At 35.6% G+C, this 24,095-nt stretch overlaps 2 protein-coding genes across 7 annotated transcripts; one reads left to right on the forward strand and one right to left on the reverse strand.

Moving 5' to 3' along the window:
• Window positions 1-1,828: 1,828 nt before the first annotated feature.
• Window positions 1,829-13,879, reverse strand: LOC127866488 (uncharacterized). 4 transcript variants are annotated; one of them, XM_052407032.1, is made up of 5 exons: window positions 11,782-11,917; window positions 8,719-8,812; window positions 6,118-6,277; window positions 5,217-5,372; window positions 1,829-2,436 (listed from the first exon to the last, which is right to left on the reverse strand). In XM_052407032.1, the coding sequence occupies exons 1-5, from the start codon at window positions 11,883-11,885 to the stop codon at window positions 2,288-2,290; spliced, it is 663 nt and encodes a 220-aa protein (XP_052262992.1). In that variant the 5' UTR covers window positions 11,886-11,917; the 3' UTR covers window positions 1,829-2,287. The 4 variants fall into 4 exon arrangements, with proteins under 4 accessions (XP_052262992.1, XP_052262991.1, XP_052262994.1 ...); XM_052407031.1 differs by lacking the exon at window positions 11,782-11,917 and adding an exon at window positions 9,861-10,046; XM_052407033.1 differs by lacking the exon at window positions 11,782-11,917 and adding an exon at window positions 9,861-10,047 and having other exon boundaries at window positions 2,366-2,474.
• A 977-nt stretch (window positions 13,880-14,856) lies between these two features.
• Window positions 14,857-23,714, forward strand: LOC127866490 (josephin-2-like). Of its 3 annotated transcripts, none has more exons than XR_008043019.1 (5): window positions 14,857-15,020; window positions 17,345-17,528; window positions 17,783-17,908; window positions 19,566-20,846; window positions 21,206-23,714. XR_008043019.1 is itself a non-coding variant. In XM_052407037.1 (5 exons), exons 3-5 carry the CDS (start codon window positions 17,392-17,394, stop codon window positions 19,942-19,944), a joined length of 642 nt encoding a protein of 213 aa, XP_052262997.1. In that variant the 5' UTR covers window positions 14,877-15,020; window positions 16,073-16,147; window positions 17,345-17,391; the 3' UTR covers window positions 19,945-23,714. The 3 variants fall into 3 exon arrangements, 2 of the variants coding, with proteins under 2 accessions (XP_052262995.1, XP_052262997.1); XM_052407037.1 differs by adding an exon at window positions 16,073-16,147 and having other exon boundaries at window positions 14,877-15,020; window positions 19,566-23,714; XM_052407035.1 differs by having other exon boundaries at window positions 19,566-23,714.
• Window positions 23,715-24,095: the final 381 nt, after the last annotated feature.

Below are 24,095 nucleotides of genomic sequence, written 5' to 3' on the forward strand. Positions count from 1 at the left end.
TGCTGTACATTTGTAAAATAGTTTATAGACTAGTCTAGGTTTTAAAAAACAAAAACAAATGGTATTTTAATGTATGAACAATATTGACAAGTGTAAATAAAACCACATAGTCTTAGCTACAATATTAGGATTGGTCGCATACATGTAACTGTGCTTTTATATGTATTTTAATTGTATATGTATTGCGAATGAGACTCTAATAAAACATTGAATTGAAATTGAATTGAATTGCACACAGGTCAAGTATATTTTCCAAAAAAAATTACCACATAAGGTATGCTTTTTCACTTGCAACAGATGTTTAACGAGATTCAAGAGCCTGGACAGAAATATGAGAACTGTCTGCATTTCTTATGATTGCGTCAACAACTATCAATGAAAGATCGAATGGTTATAGTAGCACGTAAGTATTGGTGATGAATAAATACACAATCGTAAAAAGGCACATGAGCCGCACTCTGTGAAGTGCTAAATGCACGTGCATTAAGTGTCCTTCCAGATCAGCCTAGCCTAATCGGAGACGAAACATTACGCTTCAAGTAAAATGTTTGTTTAAAGAAAGTCTGAACAAAATTCCTATCTCGGCCGAAAGTGTAGTCCCTGATTAGCCTATCGGGACTACACAGGCTTATATGAGACGACACTACGCATTTACCTTAAGCACAGTTTTTCCAGAGCCAACGCATACTATGAGGCGGTATACAGTTAACTATGCTTTTTAGCAGTATGGAGAGGTCACCTATTGGAATAACCATATAATACATACATTGATTAATTACAGTGAATATAGCTAGTTTAATTATTTATTATTGATTAACTAAGACCTATTTCTTGTCAAATATTCTAAGAAGGATCATCACTATCAGGAACCTCATTACATCATCAGTGAAGTTTATTTATTGATTGATTTGATATCTCAACGGCTGCAGAGTAAAGATGAAGCTCTGTTGATAGAATCTTGAATACCCTTACCAATCCTGTTGGCTTTAAATTATGCTGAATGTCTATAACTCAGCTAATGCTCAGTTAACAAGATACAAAAACATTATAATAAGAACAAATCATGTGCATTGTATAAAAGATACCCTTAAATGTTGTATTTTTTTGGACTATGCAGTATATTAATCTGCACTTTGTATTTATTAGACATACTACTGCAGTATATTGACCTATACGATTGTTGACAGAATCTACATGTAAGAAGTTAATAATATGCTTCCTAGCACATAAACTTGCTTAGAATCAAATGTGAACGTATTCAAGTACGTTCATATATGCCAAGGCTTATATTCTATAAACCCTAAGCAGTCGTCCAATCATGACATGCAGTTATTGTTGCATGGTCAAATACAAAACAATATGAGCCATGTCATGCCCAAAGGGGTTTTATTCTCTATGCATTCTGAGTAGCTCAAGAGCAGCCTGCACATATCCACACAGTCTGGTCAGCAGCTACCTGTTCTGCTTACAAGACTGTAGAACCTTTGCATTATTTTAACCCTTTGCATGCTGGGAAATTTGTTGTCTGCTAAAATGTTGTCTGCTGAATTTGTAAAATTAGCATTTTCTTCAATTTTTTTCAAAGAATACTATCAGAATAGCAAACAGTTTGGATCCTGATCAGACGCCACGTTTTGTGGCGTCTGATCAGGATCCAAACTGTTTGCAAAGGCCTTTAAAATTCGGTTCCAGCACTGAAAGAGTTAAATTGCAAAGGGTAACTCCTGACTATACTGTGGGATTGCTTAGGCTCCAGCTACTCTGGCCAAGCGATATATGGCATAAGAGCCATTTTAGCATGACCTCGCTCATGTAAAAAACAGTATAATTGAAGGTTACAATGCTGTAATCAGAGCAAGTAAACACTACTGGAAATACAAGTGTGAAACATGTTCAACATAAACAGCTAAGATGTTGGCACATCCTGTCAAAAAGTCAGGTTTTATTCCTTGCCATTCTAATTTATTCTTATGTGTTCCTGCACTTTTAAGCTTTTTATTGTTTATTGTAAGTACTAGTCATTAAGTTTCAACACATTTATGTTACATATTTGTTTTACTCCAAACACTTGGAAGACTCACAGTCTTCCAGTATGTACAATCTGCCCCAGAAAATACATGTATACAGTTTACTGCAAGTGATTTTATTAGCACAACTCTTGAATTTAAACAAGCAATACCAAACATTTACCGTTTTGGTTTGCTTTTCTGATAATATCTTCCTTCTAAATTTTCTTGCACAAAACCTTTTTTCCACTAGCTTTTTTTTCAAATTGATATGTCGAAATCTATTTTTTCTGCTTTTTGCGTGGTGGTTCCCTGTCTGCGTGTGATTCCTCCATGAGAGAGGCTGAGAGAGCAGGGTCCAAGGCATGGATCATCTGATAGGTCCACAGGGTCAACTCCACCTTGTGGGGAGTCCAGCCAGCATCAGGGTCTGAGATGGAGATACCTGCTATTAGTGTTCATCATCAACTGCACACACACAGCAAGGGATATACAAGAGCCCTGCTCTAGAAAAACTGGGCTTAATGCAAGTGAGTAAATAGAGAATACTAGGTCAGTGCCGAATAAAGCAAAGTTTATTTTGCGAGGCTAAGAAAATCTGAATCACGAGCCTTGGCGAGTGGTTCAGATTTTCGTGCCGAGCAAAATAAACTTTGCTTTATTCGGCACCGACCTAGTATTCGATTTATCCCATCAATTTTCTAAGTCGTAAATTATTTCTTCAAAAATAGAATAGGAAAATCGAACTACACGGAAAATCCCAAAGTTATTTTAAGCAAACATTGTTTCATTATTTTAATCGTGCCGAGCCTAATACATTACAAAACAAGGGACAAAATTGTCACAAAACCAGGTTTTCATTGTGAAAAAAAAATCTGATAAAGGGAGAAAACTCAAACTGAACTTTTGAAAAAACAAACAAAATTAACCCCCTTTGTAAGTTTGTTTTTAAAAAAAATCTATTTTTAGTCGTGGCGACCTTGACATTGGAGATATTGACGTGATTCTTTCGTGCGACACACCGTCCCATGATGGTGAACAAATGTGCCAAATGATTTTAAAATCTCACAATGAATGACATAGTTATGGCCAGGACAAGCTCATTTATGGCCATTTTTGACCTTTGAACTCAAAGTGTGACCTTGACCTTGGAGATATCAACGTAATTATTTCGCGCGACACACCGTCCAATGATGGTGAACAAATGTGCCAAATGATTTTAAAATCTGACAATGAACGACATAGTTATGGCCCGGACAAGCTTGTTCCGCCCGCCCACCAGCCCGCCAGCCAGCCAGCCAGCCCGCCCGCATTCGCCAATCTAATAACCAGTTTTTTCCTTCGGAAAACCTGGTTAAAGATCAGTTACTAACCTGTTTTTCTGTTTATCATACCTCTACGTCCCCGATTTTTAAGAAATAATGAAAAACAAGGGACAAAATTGTCACAAAACCAGGTTTTCATTGTGAAAAAAAAATCTGATAAAGGGAGAAAACTCAAACTGAACTTTTGAAATGAACAAACAAAATAAACCCCCTTTGTAAGTTTTTTTGTTTTTTTAATCTATTTTTAGTCGTGGCGACCTTGACATTGGAGATATTGACGTGATTCTTTCGTGCGACACACCGTCCCATGATGGTGAACAAATGTGCCAAATGATTTTAAAATCTCACAATGAATGACATAGTTATGGCCAGGACAAGCTCATTTATGGCCATTTTTGACCTTTGAACTCAAAGTGTGACCTTGACCTTGGAAATATCGACGTAATTATTTCGCGCGACACACCGTCCAATGATGGTGAACAAATGTGCCAAATGATTTTAAAATCTGACAATGAACAACATAGTTATGGCCCGGACAAGCTTGTTCCGCCCGCCCGCCAGCCCGCCAGCCAGCCCGCCAGCCAGCCAGCCAGCCAGCCAGCCCGCCCGCATTCGCCAATCTAATAACCAGTTTTTTCCTTCGGAAAACCTGGTTAAAAAACACTAATCAACTGCAGTTTAGCGTGAAAAAACATGCATTGTGTCGTATGACGTGTTAATAATGACGTCGGGAGTACGCGCACGTAATATTTGTAACTAATGTTTTTTTGCTTTTTGAGTTTCATTATGTGTTAAAAATATATTACATCTTGGTATCAAATTGTTTGTTTTGTTGAATCTGATTCGATTTTACTAAAAATGATTACTTTATAGTTGATTCCGAGTAATATGACCATTCTCCGCCGCGCGTGACAGCTATATTTCAGCACTGCCGAAATAGAGGAAAATTTATTCCACGGTGGTTTATTTCGACAATGCACCTCTGATGATGGGATAAATTGTTGTTCCAGATTATACACAATATTAGTCACGTTCTGAAAAAACTTGGCATAATACATGTGCGTAAAGTGTCGTCCCAGATTTGCCTGTGCTGTCCGCACAAGCTAATCAGGGACGACACTTTCCGCCTAAATTGGATTTTTGCTAAGAAGAAATTTCATTCATACGAAAAATGTCATAAAAGCGGAAAGTGTTGTCCCTGATTAGCCTGTGCGGATTGCACAGGCTAATCTGGGACGACACTTTACGCACATGCATTATGACCAGTTTTCTAAGAACACGAACTCATATTTTAAACTAACAAAATAAAGTCCCAACATTAATATAATTGATATGAAGTATCTTCCTTATAAAAAGTATATGTGAGCCTCGTTGTGGGAAATAGGGCCTTACTGCATGTGTGTTAAGTGTCTTCCTAGCTCATGCAGTCCGAACAGGCTAATCAGGGACATTTTCGACCGTTAATGTATTTGTGGTCTTAAGGAATTTTTTCGGTATTAATGAAGACTCTTAGCAAAAATCCAGTTTAGGTGGAAAGCGTCATCCCTCATTAGGCTGTATGGACTGCACAAGCTAATTTGGAAGATACTTCATATAAATTATTTTAATGCTGTCAATGTAATTTGTTACTACTGTATAAAATATTACGTATAACAAGCACAGAATTTTGTATGCAAAGATAATTTCTATTACTGACAAAGTTGAAACCATTATATCAGTTTTGTACCTTGAAGATTTCTACACATTAACAGAAAATATAGTAAACCAAATTAATGTTGAAGGTAAATTTCATAAATCAATTTAAATCACCATTTAACATATTCAAATAATAATATATGTTTACGCATGTACTAAATAAGCTATATCTGAATAAAAATATACCTACTATCTTTGTTCAATTGTTTGCAAATAGGCTTTACTTTGTCAATATATGCCATGTAGAAAGGTAGATCATATTTAATAGGCTGTAACCCTGGAAATGCCAACAAGCACTCGTCCGCCATGAAGGCAGCATTCTGTGGGGAACCAGCCGCTAGTACTGCTGTAACAACAAACAGGAGTGACTTAAAAGTTGCACTGCTAAAAGCATCACTGATCATGAAATATGCAGTTAACTTATGGAAGAGAATGAACCAGGACAAACAATTTTACAAGTAAATATTTATATCTGAAACAACAACAGAACATTAGAAAAAATAATATTCTAAGATACAAGAGAGCTGTAATTTCCCTACAGGGCACAAATGAGTTCATGGACACCAATTGTTTAAGACTTGACCTGGTGATACAGTTTTTGACCTCACTTGACCCAGATTCAAGCATGGCCTTCTAATTGTCAAGTTATCCATTCCGACCAAGTTTCATCAAGCTTGAGTCATAAATGCGGCTTCTAGAGTGGTAACAAAGTTTTTCTAAGATTTGACCTGATAACCTTGTCTTTGAGCGCACTTGACCGCGACATTGTCTAGTTAATCTTTCTGACTAAGTTTCATCAATATTGGATGAAAAATGTGGCCTCTAGAGTGGTTAGTGGCTAAAAGTTAACAAGTAGACCGCACAACGTCGGCGCCTGGTGATTACAATAGCTAATCTTGAGCAGTTTGCACACAGGTTAGATACAAATGAACAAGGATTTTTATTATAACCAGGACTGAGGTGCAAATGGGATACCTCAACATTTATTATATAAAAGATGCAACTGAATACACATAAATGTTTACAAATACTCTACAAAAAGTATTTTTAAGTTAAATTTTATGGTGTTCAGTTTTTACAATTGTTTGCACCTGAAGCAGTTGCTGGACCAACAGCTTTCAAAACACTGAGTGCCTGTATCGCGGCCGATATATTAGGCAAGGCCTTGAATGCTTTTGTGCTAGCTGCCACCACCTCATCCTCAGAGTTGCTTGCAACCATCTCTGTGAGACGAGGTCGAAACTTGCCTCTCTAGGATAATAAGTTAATACCACAATAAAACAAGAGCACCGCCTTGCGGGTGCAGACCGCTCATCTATTTTCTTTTAAAAGGTGAAGGGACTCTCATTTTCAATCACAAAGGAGGGAGGGGTGGAGTGAAGAGGGGTGCATTGTGTGGGGGTGTGGACATTTATTACATTATCTTCTGAAAATGCGAAAAAAAGGAAAAAAAAAAAAAAATCGGGGGGTGGGGGGGGGGGGGATTCTTGGGTGCGATGGTTGGACGGTATTTGAAACATAAAATAATAAAAATAAATATTTGTGTTTTTTAACCGTTTAAAAAAAAAATTGGGGGGGGGGGGTGAGGTGGGGGGGTATAGTGTGAGGGTGTGGTGGTAATTTGTGAGATGATCTTAAAAAAAAAAAAAAAAAAAAATTAGATTAGGGGGGGGGGGGGGGATTCGGGTGGGGGGAGGGGGGGGTGGGGGGGATTGTTGGGTGCGATGGTTGGACGGTGTTTCAAACATAAAATAATCAAAATAAATAGTTTTGTTTTTTAACCGTTTAAAAAAAAATTGGCGAGGGGGTGGGGTGGGGGTGGGGGGTATAGTGTGAGGGTGTGGTGGTCATTTGTGAGATGATCTTAAAAATAAAAAAAAAAATAGGGGGGGGATTCGGGGGGGGGGGGGGGGGGTGGGGGTGGGGGGGATTATTGGGTGCGATGGTTGGACGGTATTTCAAACAAAAAATAATAATAATAAATATTTGTGTTTTTTAACCGTTTCAAAAAAAAATGAGGGGGGTGAGGTGGGGGTGTATAGTGTGAGGGTGTGGTGGTAATTTGTGAGATGATCTTAAAAAAAAAAAAAAAAAAAAAAAAAAAAACATTTAGGGGGGGGGATTCGGGTGGGGGAGGGGGGGGGCACGGGCGATGGTTTGGGTGGAGTCTATTGTGGTATGTCAGGTAAGAGTAGTTTTGTCAAAGTATCAATCAAATCTAATCATAAATAAAGAAGTTATGGCATTTTTAGCAAAATTTCATAATTTGACCTTGAGTGTCAAGGTCATTCAAAGGTCAAGGTAAAATTCAACTTGCCAGGTACAGTTACCTCATGATAGCATGAAAGTATTTGAAGTTTGAAAGCAATAGCCTTGATACTTAAGAAGTAAAGTGGATCGAAACACAAAATTTAACCATATTTTCAAAGTTACTAAGTCAAAAAAGGCCATAATTCCGTAAAAATGACATCCAGAGTTATGCAACTTGTCCTTTTACTGTACCCTTATGATAGTTTGCGAGTGTTCCAAGTATGAAAGCAATATCTATGATACTTTAGGGGTAAAGTGGACCAAAACACAAAACTTAACCAAACTTTCAATTTTCTAAGTATAAAGGGCCCATAATTCCGTCCAAATGCCAGTCAGAGTTACATAACTTTGCCTGCACAGTCCCCTTACGATAGTTAATAAGTGCTGCAAGTATGAAAGCAATAGCTTTGATACTGTAGGAATAAAGTGGACCTAAACACAAAACATAACCAAATTTTCTATTTTTTAAGTATAAAAAGGGCACATAATTCTGTCAAAATGCCAGAGTTACATTACTTTGCCTGCACAGTCCCCTTATGATAGTTAGTAAGTGTTGCAAGTATGAAAACAATAGCTTTGATACTTAAGGAATAAAATGGACCTAAACACAAATCTTAACCAAAATTTTCAATTTTTTAAGTATAAAAAGGGCACATAATTCTGTCAAAATGCACGCCAGAGTGATCTAACTTTGCCTGCCCAGTCCCCTCATGATAGTAAGTAAGTGTACCAAGTTTGAATGCAATAGCATTGATACTTTCTGAAAAAAGTGGACCTAAACGCAAAACTTAACCAAAATTTTCAATTTTCTAAGTATAAAAAGGGCACATAATTCAGTCAAAATGCACGCCAGAGTTATCTAACTTTGCCTGCCCAGTCCCCTCATGATAGTAAGTAAGTGTACCAAGTTTAAATGCAATAGCATTGATACTTTCTGAGAAAAGTGGACCTAAACGCAAAACTTAACCGGACGCCGACGCCGACGCCAAAGTGATGACAATAGCTCATAATTTTTTTTCCAAAAATAGATGAGCTAAAAAATAACACGGATATTTGGCATACAATTATCAAGAAACAAAGTGACCATCATTTTTTCCACGAAAAGCCGAAATAATTACATACACACAAACAAATATTGTGTGTTTTCTGGCAGGAAATTTTGTTTTTTTTATATTTCTCTTACAAACACAAACTTAATGTACCCGTCTTTGAAGATCACCAAGTAAACAAACACTATTTTCAAGCACATTATAATGCAAGTTGAATATATTTATCAACTCCTGATTTCCAAACAACACAATTTTAATAATTGTCTTCACTGGCCCTTTATTTGGTTACAGAACATGACATGAAAGGTTGGAGACAGATTAACTACACATTACTGTTAACTTCCATTTCATCAACTTGCAGAGCTCTTCATGTGTGACATGTTTAGGACTTCTGCTTTCTATCAGCTTTGGTAGCTCAGTCTGGAACCTATTATAGTGAGACAAATATTGGTGTCTCAGAGTCATTCATTTGAAATCATCATTTTCTGTACATATTATAAGTAAATTTTGAAAATAATATAAAACGGCTAAATTAGATAATCCAAAATGTGAAGGATATTGCATTGGACCCATGTTCTCCAAACAATACATAGACTTTAGACTAAGAATGAAGACTACAGTGTGTTCAAATTTCAATAAAACTTTTATTTTTAGTCTCGCTTTGCATTTACCACCTCTAAGTACATGATTTTCACTCAGGGAATTTAGTTTAAGACTTTAGTACTGGTAGTCACTTGTAAGTAAACAAAAGCTGACTTATTTTTCTAATGTCTAAATAATTCTGTTATACTTAGCCAGTGCCCTAAAATGCATGGTGAAGGGTGTTTGCTACATTCCAAAAACAGTGAAAAAACTACTGCTTAACATTACAAGCTTAACCTATGTCTATTATTTATGCGTGTCAAATAAAGACAGTGCACACAGCGAATAAGGTGCCATAAGATCAAATATGGTTACATGCACAGGTATTGGGTGGGTGTTGTTTTATGATAGTGTTAAAGTGACTTGGCCACACGCCCAATACCTGTGGTTACATGTACATCGATGACAATTTCATGTATTTTTTTTGTAACACAGTATTTCTTCTTTTAATGTTTCCACATGTTTTAACCAAAAGAAAAGACCTAAGCGTTCTATGCGCTACGAATGTTTTATCCAACAATCAAAAAGCTAGATCTTAGGCTAGTCCAACTTGTTGACGCTCTCAAATATTAAGCTACTTTTTATATTGGTATTTGGTAATATTTGGAATTCCAAAGAATTTAGCCCATATAAAAAGTATCTCTAAATTCTTTGCGCGTCATATAAATAAAACTAGATCTTAGGCCTGTGCAAAGCCAAAGGTACTAATTAATTGGTATACTCACAAAAGGACAAATTGAAATTCACTACTATAGGTTGGCCACCTACTACTTTGTTACATAGCATACAAAGAGTTGAGAAATAGTAAAGTTCGTTGATTATTATACTAGTACCATTTGTCAAGAACCAACAAATCTTTTTTCTTGTCTGGTTTCATCTTATTTGCCTTTAAACCGAGAGCAGCTTCATACTGAGAGAAAACAGATGTCCATATGGCAGGCGCGATGGTATTTAGCAGGGAACACATTTCGCACTTAGTTTAATTTCCGCGCTGGATCTCCCATTAGAGAGTTTGTGTACTTCTTAGTTACACATTCGCCCTGGGTTCGTTCGCCTTGGGTCCGTTCATCCAATATTATCATTTGCATATGGGGTATAAACAGTTGATTTTTCACATATGTAAGCAAGTTTACATTAAGTTTTCATTACTTAATATAATAAGCAATAAGTGAAACTAACTGGCCTTTGTTACAAACACGCTTACAAGTTAAATAGCGTACAGTACGTCGTCTTTTATATTTCGGTAACACTTTTTTGTTTGATATTTTCGGAATAACCAAACTAATTATCCCAGTATATAAAATGGAGCTCAAATATCTGGTTCTATTATTTAAAAAAATGATAATGTGGGCATTTCGTGCAATTTGTAGGTACAACCTAGACAACAAATCAAATCAATATTTATTTATTGTCGGTATAGTATACAAACATTATAACATAAGCTATGAAAAGCTTTTGACCGACAGAAAAACATCCGGTTACATGCGACGTTTGTGAACGCTGGCAGCATCGGCTTTGTGGAACTTGTATAGTTTCTTTTATTTTGTCAATTGTGTATAATACATACATCAACAATACAATATAAATATTCAGTTATTATTGTTTGATCATTATTACTAGCTTTTAGCATTTATAATAAACTATTTGGAACCGTTGAGTATGTAAATTCTAAATCATAATATACACAATATAAACTGCATCATTTATTATTTTATATATAAGCTGTATATATTTATAAATCTTTGTATAATAATATGTGTATTATTATCAATAAGATTATGAGATTTTGAGTGTAACTTCTTGCCCTGTTAATGGTTAATTCTTTCATTCAACAATATATAGGTCACCGTCTGTCGGATTTTCTAATTTCTTGTAATCTTGTCGATCCCTGCATTAGCAAATAAATTTAAAATTCATATAATCATCATTAAATCTCTATAAAATCATCATCAATATTCATTTTATATAACTGATCAACTTGCAATAATACCAGCATGCATTGCGCTGTGTGAAGTAGCAACTGGCCTTTATTGAAAGTTGTCGATTAATTACGAGATTAAAGAGATAACGGTCTGTGTAAATTGATTGTATTACGGACTTTATTTTAAGCAATTAAAGCCGTGGTTTCAGCGAAATTTGTCGATGTCATGCAGTGTCAGTTCATGAAATGTGTTATTCGCGTTGTTAAATAGTAAAATATTATTTAATTGCAATTTTATCCTGTTTTGTTATATAAAATGCTTTTATTATTGAAATTATTGTGTAGTGGAAATGTAATCAATATTTAGTGTGTTCATTGTTTTGATTTACGGACCATGGACCATACGGCCCAGATTTGTGAACCATACGGCCCAGATTTGTGGACCATGCAGCCCAGGTTTGCGGACTGTACGGCCCAAATTTGCGAACCATACGCACCATATGTCTTTACGCCATGTAGATGCACGAAATACTACACTGCTTAGTATGCTATTATACTGTACATCTGTAAAACTAAAACACGGGTATTGAAACGTTTGAGTTCATGATTATTTCAATAAAGTTATTCATATTATCAGATTTGTAACTTATTTTAATTGTGTCATCAATTATTAAAGAGATATTATGGGCATTTTTCACTGTTGAATTGAGCTGAAAAGAATTAACAGGTCAAAAGAGTTAGTTAAAATGTGTTTACTGACCAATTATCTGAAACTCATCTTGCTACTCGTTGTTTATTAACAATTTATATCTAAAATATTTTACATGACTCACCCAGTCCTTTTAAGCCGAAACGATCCGTTAAACAAAAGTGTGTCTTTGTGTCGTACGAACGAATCTGCACTAAAACTAAATTTAGGTTCACATCGTACATGCATGATCAGTTGTAAAACGAAAGTACGGTCGATATTCAAATGCATTATTTTTCTTGTTCCGGTTTATTGTTTTAGTATGTTGATGATGCATTAACAAATATAAATATATATGATGTGAAAATTCCAAAAATAAACAACGGTTGCGATAGACACCTATAAACTGTTAGATGGCCATACTTTCACTTTAATTTAAACAGTATGCATTCATGGATAAAATTAAAAAAAATTAATTGGACATTTACTTATACTTACTAAAATGAATAGATGCAGCTTGGGGACAACGTAAATTAAAATTTCTTACATCACTTAAATATTTTACAAAAAATACAAACGTGTTTTTGTCTTTAAAAATAAATGCAAACAACACATGTTTTATCAAAGTATCTTTATTAAACACAATAATGCTATACCTATTTAGTACATATTATTAAAGTTTAGCAGTCAAACGTATATTTTAAAATGTCAATACGGGTACAACACTCGCCCCAAAAATGTATGACACTTAGTGATTGGTGTTACCTATTTGAGAATATACCATAATTGATTGATTATTGATTAACACGTCTGTAATTACCAATTAAGGGTAAAGTGCGACAATCGTTATTATTGTAGACAACAATTTCATATGTTTGCATCTCGAGTACGCCCATTTAAGACACATTGTTTGATGTTAATAATTTCACTAATTGTTAATTGATGTGTCATTTAAGCCTCTATAACGCTCAAAAATCAATTACCATAAGGAATACGGTACTGATTTTTAATTGTTTAACTTTGTTTTACGAAATATTGTACGAAATTTTCGTTGATTTTGAGTACGGTAGTAATGGGGCTTACGATGAAACAATAAAACTATTGCCGTATATGACCACGTCATTTTTATATTTTATATTTTCTCACAATCTTGAATGAACATGAATTACTAAAATATTGAAAGAAGTAGAATACGAAATGAATATTAATTCAAACATGTTCCATATGGTCCGCAAATCTGGGCCGTATAGTCCGCTAATCTGGGCCGAATAGTCCACTAATCTTGGCCGTATAGTCTGGTCCGTAAAGTTCGCAAATGCTTAAATTTAAACAAATATGTTGTCATTAATGTTATAACTGCAACTTGTAATATTTTATTAAATTTATTGATAAAATATTGCAGGAATGGAGCACGAAATAAATAGCAGTATAGACATGGTCTGTACGGTCCGAAAATCTGGGCCGTATGGTCCGCAAATGTTAAAATTTAAACGAGTATGTTGTCATTAATATTATTTCAGCTACTTTTAATATTTTATTCAATTTATCGACGCAATATTGAAGGCGTGGGACACGAAATGGATATTAATTCTGACATGTTCCGTAGGGTCCACAATTCTGAGCTGTATGGTTCGCAAATGTTCAAAATTTAAAGAAAAATGTAGTCATTAATGTCATTACAAGTGAAACACGTAATGAATATAAAATGTTTTGTTTGGTCTGTTGATCTTGCTGGTTAATCGCAGAAATAAAACAGACGGCGGGATCTTTTTGTGGTGTTTACTCGCACTCTCAGGTTACACACAACTAACAAATCATGCATATCAACATCCCTTTTTCTTAAAACAAGTTGGACATGACAATAGTTCAATGACTAGATTTTCTATACTCAAAAAACTCTTGAAATTAACTGTAGAAACATAAACACATGAAAAATATTTTTCTCAAGTCCATTATGTGCATCAACCTTTAGATATTGATTGACTAGAAGTGTTCATGGCAAAGATGTATTGAGAATGTCCTCTTAACACATTATTTGTATAACAAAATGATTTTAAAATAATTCTCACAAACATGTTTATACATATTGTCAAAATGATAAAAGTCATATATTGGATACAGCAATAAAAAGTCATATAATGAGAAATAACAACAAATAAACATCCCTACAAATCCACTTACACACTCCACGGTCATATTCTAGAAACAGTTAGTGATGCTAAATACTTGGGTGTTAGCATCACATCTGACCTCAGCTGGAATAAACACATAAACCAGGTTACTGCAACAGCCAGTCAAACACTAAACTTCATCAAACGAAACATTCCCATAAAACACCCACGCATTAGAGAATTTGCCTTCAAAACCCTGGTCCGCCCACAACTTGAGTATAGTAGCTCAGTGTGGAGCCCACCCACACAACACAACATAAACAAGATCGAGATGGTCCAACGCAGGGCCGCTCGATGGGTTACAAATGATTACTCATATCACAACAGTGTCACACACATGCTAGACAAATTAGGGTGGCGTTCACTTGAGAACAGAAGGTATGACTCCCGGCTACTGATGTTCTATAAAATTGTCCACGGACTGGTTGCTGTACCAATGCCTCCCTATGTCACTCCTCCGACCCGGCTCACTAGACATTTGCACCCTCTTTCATTCAGACAAATCCCTACTCCAAGCAACTACTATAAATTCTCCTTCTATCCAGCCACTATTGTCCTATGGAACTCTCTACCAGCCAATATTGTACAGGCACCTACCCTGGACCAGTTTAGGCTGGGGGTGACCAAACTAGACCACAGTTTCTAAGCAGGTTGGCTGTTTTTAACCTTTTGTCTGTATATTCCTTCTTTTAACTAACACTATCACCTTTGTTTCTATGTCTCACAAATACATTATGTATTACTTTTATCTCCTATACACTTCTTCCTTAATTTCCTAGCACTGACACGCACCTGCTTGTAATGCTAATTGTTGGCGACTAGCAGTATATATAGATAGATTTCACTCTTCATACATCACATTTTTATTTCACTCTTCATACACCACATTACACTTTAAGGAAAATATAGGGATTATTATGCCCTGTTTCCTTTATAAGTGGTCTAATATATTTTAAAAAGATAACAAATTTCGTTACATTTATTGCTTCCCTGCTTTGATAATAAAATTTAGGGCGAACGGACGCAGGGCGAACAGGATTTAGGGCGAATGGGAATAAGGGCGAACTGAAATAAAGGCGAACGGACCCGGATTCTCTAATTGACCCTTGACCTTTATAAAACGAAAGTTAAAAACTGGAAATGTTTAATATAAGTTTAAGTGTCTTCATCAAGGATACACGATTCACATTTAAATGACTTATTTAGTTACGATGTAAGTTTAATTTGTTGATAAAGCTATTTATATATGTCTTGGAGTCATTTTCATGTATTTTCGCGACCTTTAGTTACGAGACTTGTTAAGTTTGATTACAATCCTGGGGTACGACTTGACATACACAGTTATTTCAATTGAAGAAGAATAATGCAAAATTGCAAGCAAGTCGCAAATTTTTCTTTTTTGACTCCTGCACAAACTAAGCCTTGCATCACTTTGACACATTTGTTTTCCACAATCCAACTTAAACAAGGGACAAAATTGTCACAAAACCAGGTTTTCATTGTGAAAAAAAAAATCTGAGAAAGGGAGAAAACTCAAACTGAACTTTTGAAATGAACAAACAAAATTAACCCCCTTTGTAAATTTGTTTTAAAAAAAAATCTATTTTTAGTCGTGGCGACCTTGACATTGGAGATATTGACGTGATTCTTTCGTGCGACACACCGTCCCATGATGGTGAACAAATGTGCCAAATGATTTTAAAATCTCACAATGAATGACATAGTTATGGCCAGGACAAGCTCATTTATGGCCATTTTTGACCTTTGAACTCAAAGTGTGACCTTGACCTTAGAGATATCGACGTAATTATTTCGCGCGACACACCGTCCAATGATGGTGAACAAATGTGCCAAATGATTTTAAAATCTGACAATGAACAACATAGTTATGGCCCGGACAAGCTTGTTCCGCCCGCCGGCCAGCCCTCCAGCCAGCCAGCCAGCCAGCCCGCCCGCATTCGCCAATCTAATAACCAGTTTTTTCCTTCGGAAAACCTGGTTAAAAAGCAGGGGTTTTCTGCCTATTTTGGGAAAAGGAGTCTTACCAAATTGTGAATTTTTTATCGACAAAATTGACCATTTTGGGAATTTTTGCTTCGATGAAACGGCTCATTTGGGAAAAAATTGTGAAGTTAGCATGCTTAAATAGTTCAGTGGTTTAACAAATAAATTTGTTTTTATTTGTTATTTTGTCTTCTTTATATAAACAGATGCAATATTGGGCATGTTCAACGTTTATTCAAGTACTGCAGTTTTGTTTTTCAGTTACAGTTACTCTCTGAGATAAGAACTGTACAGTCAAAACCTTATAGCAGATATTTTCGACCAAAACAAACACTGGTTAGTCACACATGTTATAAGACACTTCATTCTTAAAAATAATAAAAAAATAAAAAATAATTTATTATTTTTTATTTTTTTTTGGAAATTGGGATTTTTTTTTATAATTTCGGTTTGGGATCGGGTCCGTTTGCTTTGGGAGTGCCTCCTTTTTCCGGAGGCGCAGACATTGCTGAAAAACCCCTGAAAAGGCACCAGTCGGACCAGAAATGAGCATTTATGGAAATAATATAGCTTTTGTGAAAATGTTTTAATAAGATTATTTATCATAATAATGCATAATTTATGCATTATTATGATAAATAAGCTATTATAAAACCTTAATGAAATGAGGAACATTTAAAGGTACCGTACTTCAGTATTTTGATCATTATCATTTTTATTTTGACCCCTCATTATTTTGAGACCTGGGGTCGTTTTGACTCCTGGTTTTCAAAATCTACTGAAATCCCTGACATGTTTACTACATTTGCCATATACGCAGATACTTGAAATTGATAATTTCAGGTACACTACATACCTTATAAAAGTATAAACAGGGTCATAGCATTTGTTGAAGTGGCTATGCTGCTTAAGTGGCCTATGATATTATATTGCGAAAATATATAGATGACAAAAGTAGAAAAATTGCAAGTTAGATTGGTATGTCAGAAAAGTGATTCAAAAAGGGGTCACAGCCCACTGTGTTGGCTTTTGTCCATATAATTATCAACAGGATCACATTATTGACATTTTTCTAACTTTAGCAAAGTCTCATAGGGACCCTGTAGTCTGTACAGCGTAGCTCAAGCCAAATGTAAATGAAAAACAGTGTATCCAATTGTGCAGGGGTAGTATGAAAGTGTGTAACAATTTCATCTTACTCTGTAACTTGCTTTCTCCAGCATGAAGCAAAACTACTAAACAGGAAACCTATACTGCATTTGATGAAATCATCTTTATTATTTGAATTTCAGCCATGTTTTGTTAATGATACAATTTTGACAGGATGTCTTAAATGACTGGATATGAATCTTTATTTACCCTTATTGAAAATTATACTGTACCCATGTAAGCTCAGCTGTCATATTTTAAAGTAAGTAGTCTGTATGATGTACATTGTAAGTTAAAATGCAGATCAATTGGTAAAATAATGTAGACAATAATGTAACATTGATAAAGACCATTCACTAAAAATATAATATCTGCCCATTGCAGACAGCACTACTATCATTCCATTGCTGAAGGAAGCACTGATAACACTAATGGAGAAGGCACTGGAAGGGTCACAACAGTTATACCACGAGCGACAGAGAAAGCAGTTGTGTGCACTGCACATACTAAACAACTTTTTCCAGGCCCCAGTCTTCAAGCAATCTGATCTGGATGAAATCTGTACAAGGTATGAGGAATTTGGTTTCACTGTCTTTGATCATCATCAGAGACATCATAATGATTATCAGGTAGTCATATGTTATTTTATACATTCATACATGTACACAAGCCCACAATAGACGGTATCATTACCTTTGTTCAATTATTGGGTATATGTGTATATGCTGTGCATTTTGTAAGCTTCTATTGAGTCCATGACTAAGAACAAGTTTTTTGTGTCATGGAATTTGCAAGCTTTGCAAAGTCGTGATTTTTTTTCAGATTGACCCCCCAGAAGTTCTACAACCCTCACCGGGGCATTCTGGGTCTGGGAAACTATGACATAAATGTGATCACTGCGGCCCTACAGAGCAAGGATCTGTGTTTAGTATGGTTTGATAAACGAAAGTAAGTCTTTGAATATCCTACATTACTATTGATTCTTTGGTCACTTCTGATGCTCTTTGTATGATCAGGCATGTTCCCCATCACCATACCTTGATAATCATATGTACCATCAAACAGTTGACCTTTATATTTTACAACTATTTATAATTAAGGAGTAATTTAATATGTCTTATGGTAATATCACATTTCTATTAAGCTGTGCATTTCATGCAATTCTTTTTATTTACCGATTAGTATGTCAACAATTAGAAATGAGCTCATTGACTGATTTTTACCCAATGCATAGTAAAAGAATAATGCACAGTAAATTGAAGGAATGGCAAAACAATTTGAATATTCAATTGGATTATTACCATTTAAATGGTTGAAATACCCAAAGACGTATGTATTTTATAGGTCTTTGAAATAGCATTTAAATATTCACTATTTGAAATGTTCCAAACACAGTGTTTTAAGTGGTTCATGTTTAGGGGTGAATGTGAAACTGTAGTGTTTCAAAAAAGTAGGTTCAAATGTAACAACAGTTTCACACTAATAACACAATACTGTCAAGTATAAGACTGGAATATTCAATTATTGGTGTCAGTTGCCACTCAAATAGGCCTAAGTAGTACACAATAATATCATAAAGTACTAAACTAGTGCTGTTATTTGGTAATAACATCTTTGCTTTCAGACTTTTCAAAACAGTACCAAAGCATGAGAATTGTGATAGCACATTTGGTCCTTTTTTCTTAGACCTTTTTCCGAACTTAAACAAATTTTGTTTATCTTTACGTTTCTTTGTTGATATTAAATTGTGTCTTTTTTTTCCCTTTTTTTTATCAAGAGTTAAAAAAGATGGTTTAATTTTGTTATCATTTAATAAATCATGGAGCACTATTTGTTAATTCAATTACAAAAAATATAAGAAAATTGGCTATTTGAATAAAGAAAAATGAGGTTCCCTGAAGGCAAACAATAAAAAGTTTGTAATATCACGCAAATATTGAAACATTGGATTCAATAAAGAAGCAAATACTCAATGTACAGATTTTTATGCCCCCGGTAGGGTGGCATATAGCAGTTGATCTGTCTGTCAGTCAGTCCGTCTGTCAGTCCGTCAGTCTGTGCGTCCGTCCGAAAACTTTAACATTGGCCATAACTTTTGCAATATTGAAGATAGCAACTTGATATTTGGCATGCATGTGTATCTGATGAAACTGCACATTTTGAGTGGTGAAAAGTCAAGGTCATCCTTCAAGGTCAAAAGTAAAAAAACACAATCCAAGGGAAGTAATCAGCTTTAAAAGGGAGATAATTTCTAAACCTGTCAAATAATATATTGAAATTTTATTTCAAAGCGGCGCAATAGGGGGCACCTACTTTGGCTCAAAATTAATATTTTTCCCCTGAAAGGTCACAGGGGCAGGTCCAGCCAAAATGATCCTGTGAAGGGACGCGCATGGACCTGAAAATAAACTCTGAACAACACACAGGGCATTGTGTTTCTGACAAACACATCTCTTGTTGAATGCAATCCCTGTAAATGTACAAAGATGTTCTACTCATTTAGCTGGAATGTGTATTGTTTTATGTACAATATAAATAACTGTGCTATTTCCAATATGTTTTTAATTTAATGTGTGACTCTAAGAAGTCATTTTGTATGTTTCAGGAATATTTCTGATATAGAATGGATCAACGTTCAAGGGGTGATTTTAAATATTCCATCTGATTGGAAGTTGGGTTTTATTAAACTGCCTTTTGGTTTGAAACACTGGATTCTTCTTCGAGAAATCAACAATACATTCTATAATTTGGATTCTCGACTTTCCAGTCCTGAATTGATGGGAACACGGGATCAAGTCAGTGAATACATTAGCAAACTAATTGCAAATGAAGAGAAAACTCAGGTCTTGTTTATTGTGAAACCAAAAGTAGAAGAGACAGGTGCATGGTATAAAAGTGGTAGCGGTGGGGACATAGATTCCAATTTGGATTCAGACGATTCATATATACATGGTGGTGTGAACTGCTCTGAAGTGGCAACTTGATCAGAATTGGAATAGATTTAGAGAGAGACTGCTAAACTACTTTTAATAATCTCCAAAAGAACGTCCTGAATATATGTGAGTTTTCTCTATAAATTTAGGGGCCCACCTAATCTAGATTGCAGGGGCAAACGGAAACTTGGATTCTGCTTATTTCCATCAGTGTGTTGTATAAGCAGTACTTTGTCTGACATTTCACATTCTAATTTTGATGTTATTATGCTCCCCCCAAAAAAAATTTGGGGGGAGCATATAGTCGCCGCTTCGTCTGTCTGTGTGTCCGTCCGTGCACAATTTTTGTACGGGCTATTTCTAAGCAACTAATGACTCGAATTCAATGAAACTTTATGGGAAGCTTCACTACCAAGAGGAGATGTGCATATTATTAGCCGGTTTTGGTCGGATGATTTTTCACAGAGTTATGGCCCTTTGAAATTTTCCATTAAATGTACATATAGTGCAATTCTTGTCCAGGCTATTTCTCAGCAACTAATGACTGGTATTCAATGAAACTTTATGGGAAGCTTCACTACCAAAAGGAGATGTACATATTATCAGCCGGTTCTGGTCGGATGATTTTTCACAGAGTTATGGCCCTTTTAAATTTTCCATTAACTGTACATATAGTGCAATTCTTGTCCGGGCTATTTCTCAGCAACGAATGATCGGAATTCAATGAAAATTTATGGGAAGCTTCACTACCAAGAGGAGATGTGCATATTATCAGCCAGTTCTGGTCGGATGATTTTTTCCAGAGTTATGGCCCTTTGAAATTTTCCATTAACTGTACATATAGTGCAATTCTTGTCCGGGCTATTTCTCAGCAACTAATGACCGGAATTCAATGAAACTTTATGGGAAGCTTCACTACCAAGAGGAGATGTGCATATTATCAGCCGGTTCTGGTCGGATGATTTTTCACAGAGTTAAGGCCCTTTGAAATTTTCCATTGTACATAATTATAGTGCAATTCTTGTCCAAGCTATTTCTCAGCAGCTTATTACGGGAATTTAATGAAACTTTATGGGAAGCTTCACTACCAACAGGAGTTGTGCATATTATCAGCTGGTTATGGTCGGATGATTTTTATGCTCCCCCAAAAAATTTGGGGGGGAGCATATAGTCGCCGCTTCGTCTGTCCGTCCGTCCGTCGTGCACAATTTTTGTCCGGGCTATTTCTCAGCAATTAATGACCAGAATTCAATTAAACTTTATGGGAAGCTTCACTACCAAGAGGAGATGTGCATATAATCAGCCGGTTTAGGTCGGATGATTTTTCACAGAGTTATGGCCCTTTGAAATTTTCCATTAACTGTACATATAGTGCAATTCTTGTCTGGGCTATTTCTCAGCAACTAATGACCGGAATTCAATGAAAATTTATGGGAAGCTTCACTACCAAGAGGAGATGTGCATATTATCAGCCAGTTCTGGTCGGATGATTTTTTCCAGAGTTATGGCTCTTTGAAATTTTCCATTAACTGTACATATAGTTCAATTCTTGTCCGGGCTATTTCTCAGCAACTAATGACCGGAATTCAATGAAACTTTATGGGAAGCTTCAATACTAAGAGGAGATGTGCATTTTATCAGCCGGTTCTGGTCGGATGATTTTTCACAGAGTTAAGGCCCTTTGAAATTTTCCATTGTACATAATTATAGTGCAATCTTGTCCGAGCTATTTCTCAGCAACTTATTACGGGAATTTAATGAAACTTTATGGGAAGCTTCACTACCAACAGGAGATGTGCATATTATCAGCCGGTTATGGTCGGATGATTTTTATGCTCCCCCAAAAAAATTTGGGGGGAGCATATAGTCGCCGCTTCGTCTGTCCGTCCCTCCGTCGTGCACAATTTTTGTCCGGGCTATTTCTCAGCAATTAATGACCGGAATTCAATTAAACTTTATGGGAAGCTACACTACCAAGAGGAAATGTGCATATTATCAGCCGGTTTTGGTCGGATGATTTTTCACAGAGTTATGGCCCTTTGAAATTTTCCATTAACTGTACATATAGTGCAATTCTTGTCTGGGCTATTTCTCAGCAACTAATGACCGGAATTCAATGAAACTTTATGGGAAGCTTCACTACCAAGAGGAGATGTACACATTATCAGCCGGTTCTGTTCGGATGATTTTTCACAGAGTTAAGGCCCTTTGAAATTTTCCATTGTACATAATTATAGTGCAATCTTGTCCGAGCTATTTCTCAGCAACTTATTATGGGAATTCAATGAAACTTTATGGGAAGCTTCACTACCAAGAGGAGATGTGCATATTATCAGCCGGTTCTGGTCGGATGATTTTTCACAGAGTAATGGCCCTTTGAAACTTTCTATAAACTGTACATATAGTGCAATTCTTGTCCGGGCTATTTCTCCCCAACTACTGACTGGAATTCAATGAAGCTTTATGGGAAGCTTAACTACCTTAAGGAGATGCGCATGATATTTGTGGGTTCTGGTTAGATGATTTATTTAGAGAGTTATGGCACTTTGAAATTTTTAAGTTGCTCAACCATCCATCGTTTTTTTTTGTCCAAAGTTATGTCCCTAAAGACATTTCCTTTTATCTGAATATATAGTGCAATATTGTGACCAAAAAAAACTTTGGGGAGCATCACCCGTCTCATACGATTTCTTGTTCACAGAGTTATGGCCCTTTGAAATTTTTCATTGTAGATATAGTGCAATTCTTGTCCGAGCTATTTCTCAGCAACTTATCACGGGAATTCAATGAAACTTTATGGGAAGCTTCACTACCAACAGAAGATGTGCATATCATCAGCCGGTTATGGTCAGATGATTTTTCACAGAGTTATGGCCCTTTGAAATTTTCTATATACTGTACATATAGTGCAATTCTTGTCCAGGCTATTTCTCCCCAACTACTGACTGGACTTCAATGAAGCTTTATGGGAAGCTTAACTACCTTGAGGAGATGCGCAAGTTATTAGTGGGTTCTGGTTAGATGATTTATTTAGAGAGTTATGGCCCTTTGAAATTTTTTAGTTGCTAAACCATCCATCGTATTATTTTGTCCAAAGTTATGCCCCTCAAGACGTTTCCTTTTATCTGAATATATAGTGCAATATTGTGACAAAAAAAAACTTTGGGTAGCATCACCCGTCTCCGACGGTTTCTTGTTTTGTATGTCAGGCTGAACTTATTTCCCAGAATATTTGTTCCATCATACTTGATGTCTGTCTGTCTTTCATGTACTTTCTTTGCACAAAAGAACCTAACACTAATCATCCTCTTTTAATTAAACTACATGTATATACAGTCTCCTTAGAGTGGAAAACAATGGCATATTGTAAAGTTATTCTACTTAAATGAAGGGCTAGTGTATAGGAGTGCTTATGTCATGATCTACTCTTCATGGGTGAAGTAATAAAGTGCATTGAATTAACTCTTTCAGTGCGGGAACCAAATTTTGAAGGCCTTTGCAAACAGTTTGGATCCTGATGAGACGCCACAGAACGTGGCGTCTCATCAGGATCCAAACTGTTTGCTATTCTGATAGTATTCTTTGAAAAAAATCGAAGAAAATGCTGATTCAAGAAATTCAGCAGACGACATTTTAGCAGAAGACAAATTACCCAGCATGCAAAGGGTTAACATATCCTGAATAGGAACACAAATGTGTTAAGAAATCCTAAAATACAGTTATGTGCTCCTAGACATTGTCTGTCATGATTGCACGTTACATTATCAACAACAAAATGTAATGTATGGTATACTCCCTCTGAATAAATACATACAGATATACTTGTCAATGAGTATTTGTATTTGAAAAACACTTCGGTATTTAAAAAAACGAAAATAATATGAAAATCGTCTGTAGTGATTCTTCAAAAAGTTAAAGTTTCTATGTTTCTAGCATAGGAAAGCATAACTGACGTTTACCTTTTGTAATACATATTTTGCTTTAGTGTTCAATTTGTTTTTCAATGTTGAGTGGGTAAACACTGCAAAAATCAATATTTGATACCACAATTCATGATTTATACAAATTACTCCGGTGAACTGCGGTTTACAGAACAATAAGGAATCACACATGTTAGTGCATCTATATTAATGCTTCCACTGAAAATGTGAATGCCTCATTATTCGATATTTGAAACCATTTGGAACGAATAACAATTTAAT

The sequence above is a fragment of the Dreissena polymorpha genome, chromosome 2, assembly GCF_020536995.1.
Source record: "Dreissena polymorpha isolate Duluth1 chromosome 2, UMN_Dpol_1.0, whole genome shotgun sequence".
NCBI lineage: Eukaryota > Metazoa > Mollusca > Bivalvia > Myida > Dreissenidae > Dreissena > Dreissena polymorpha.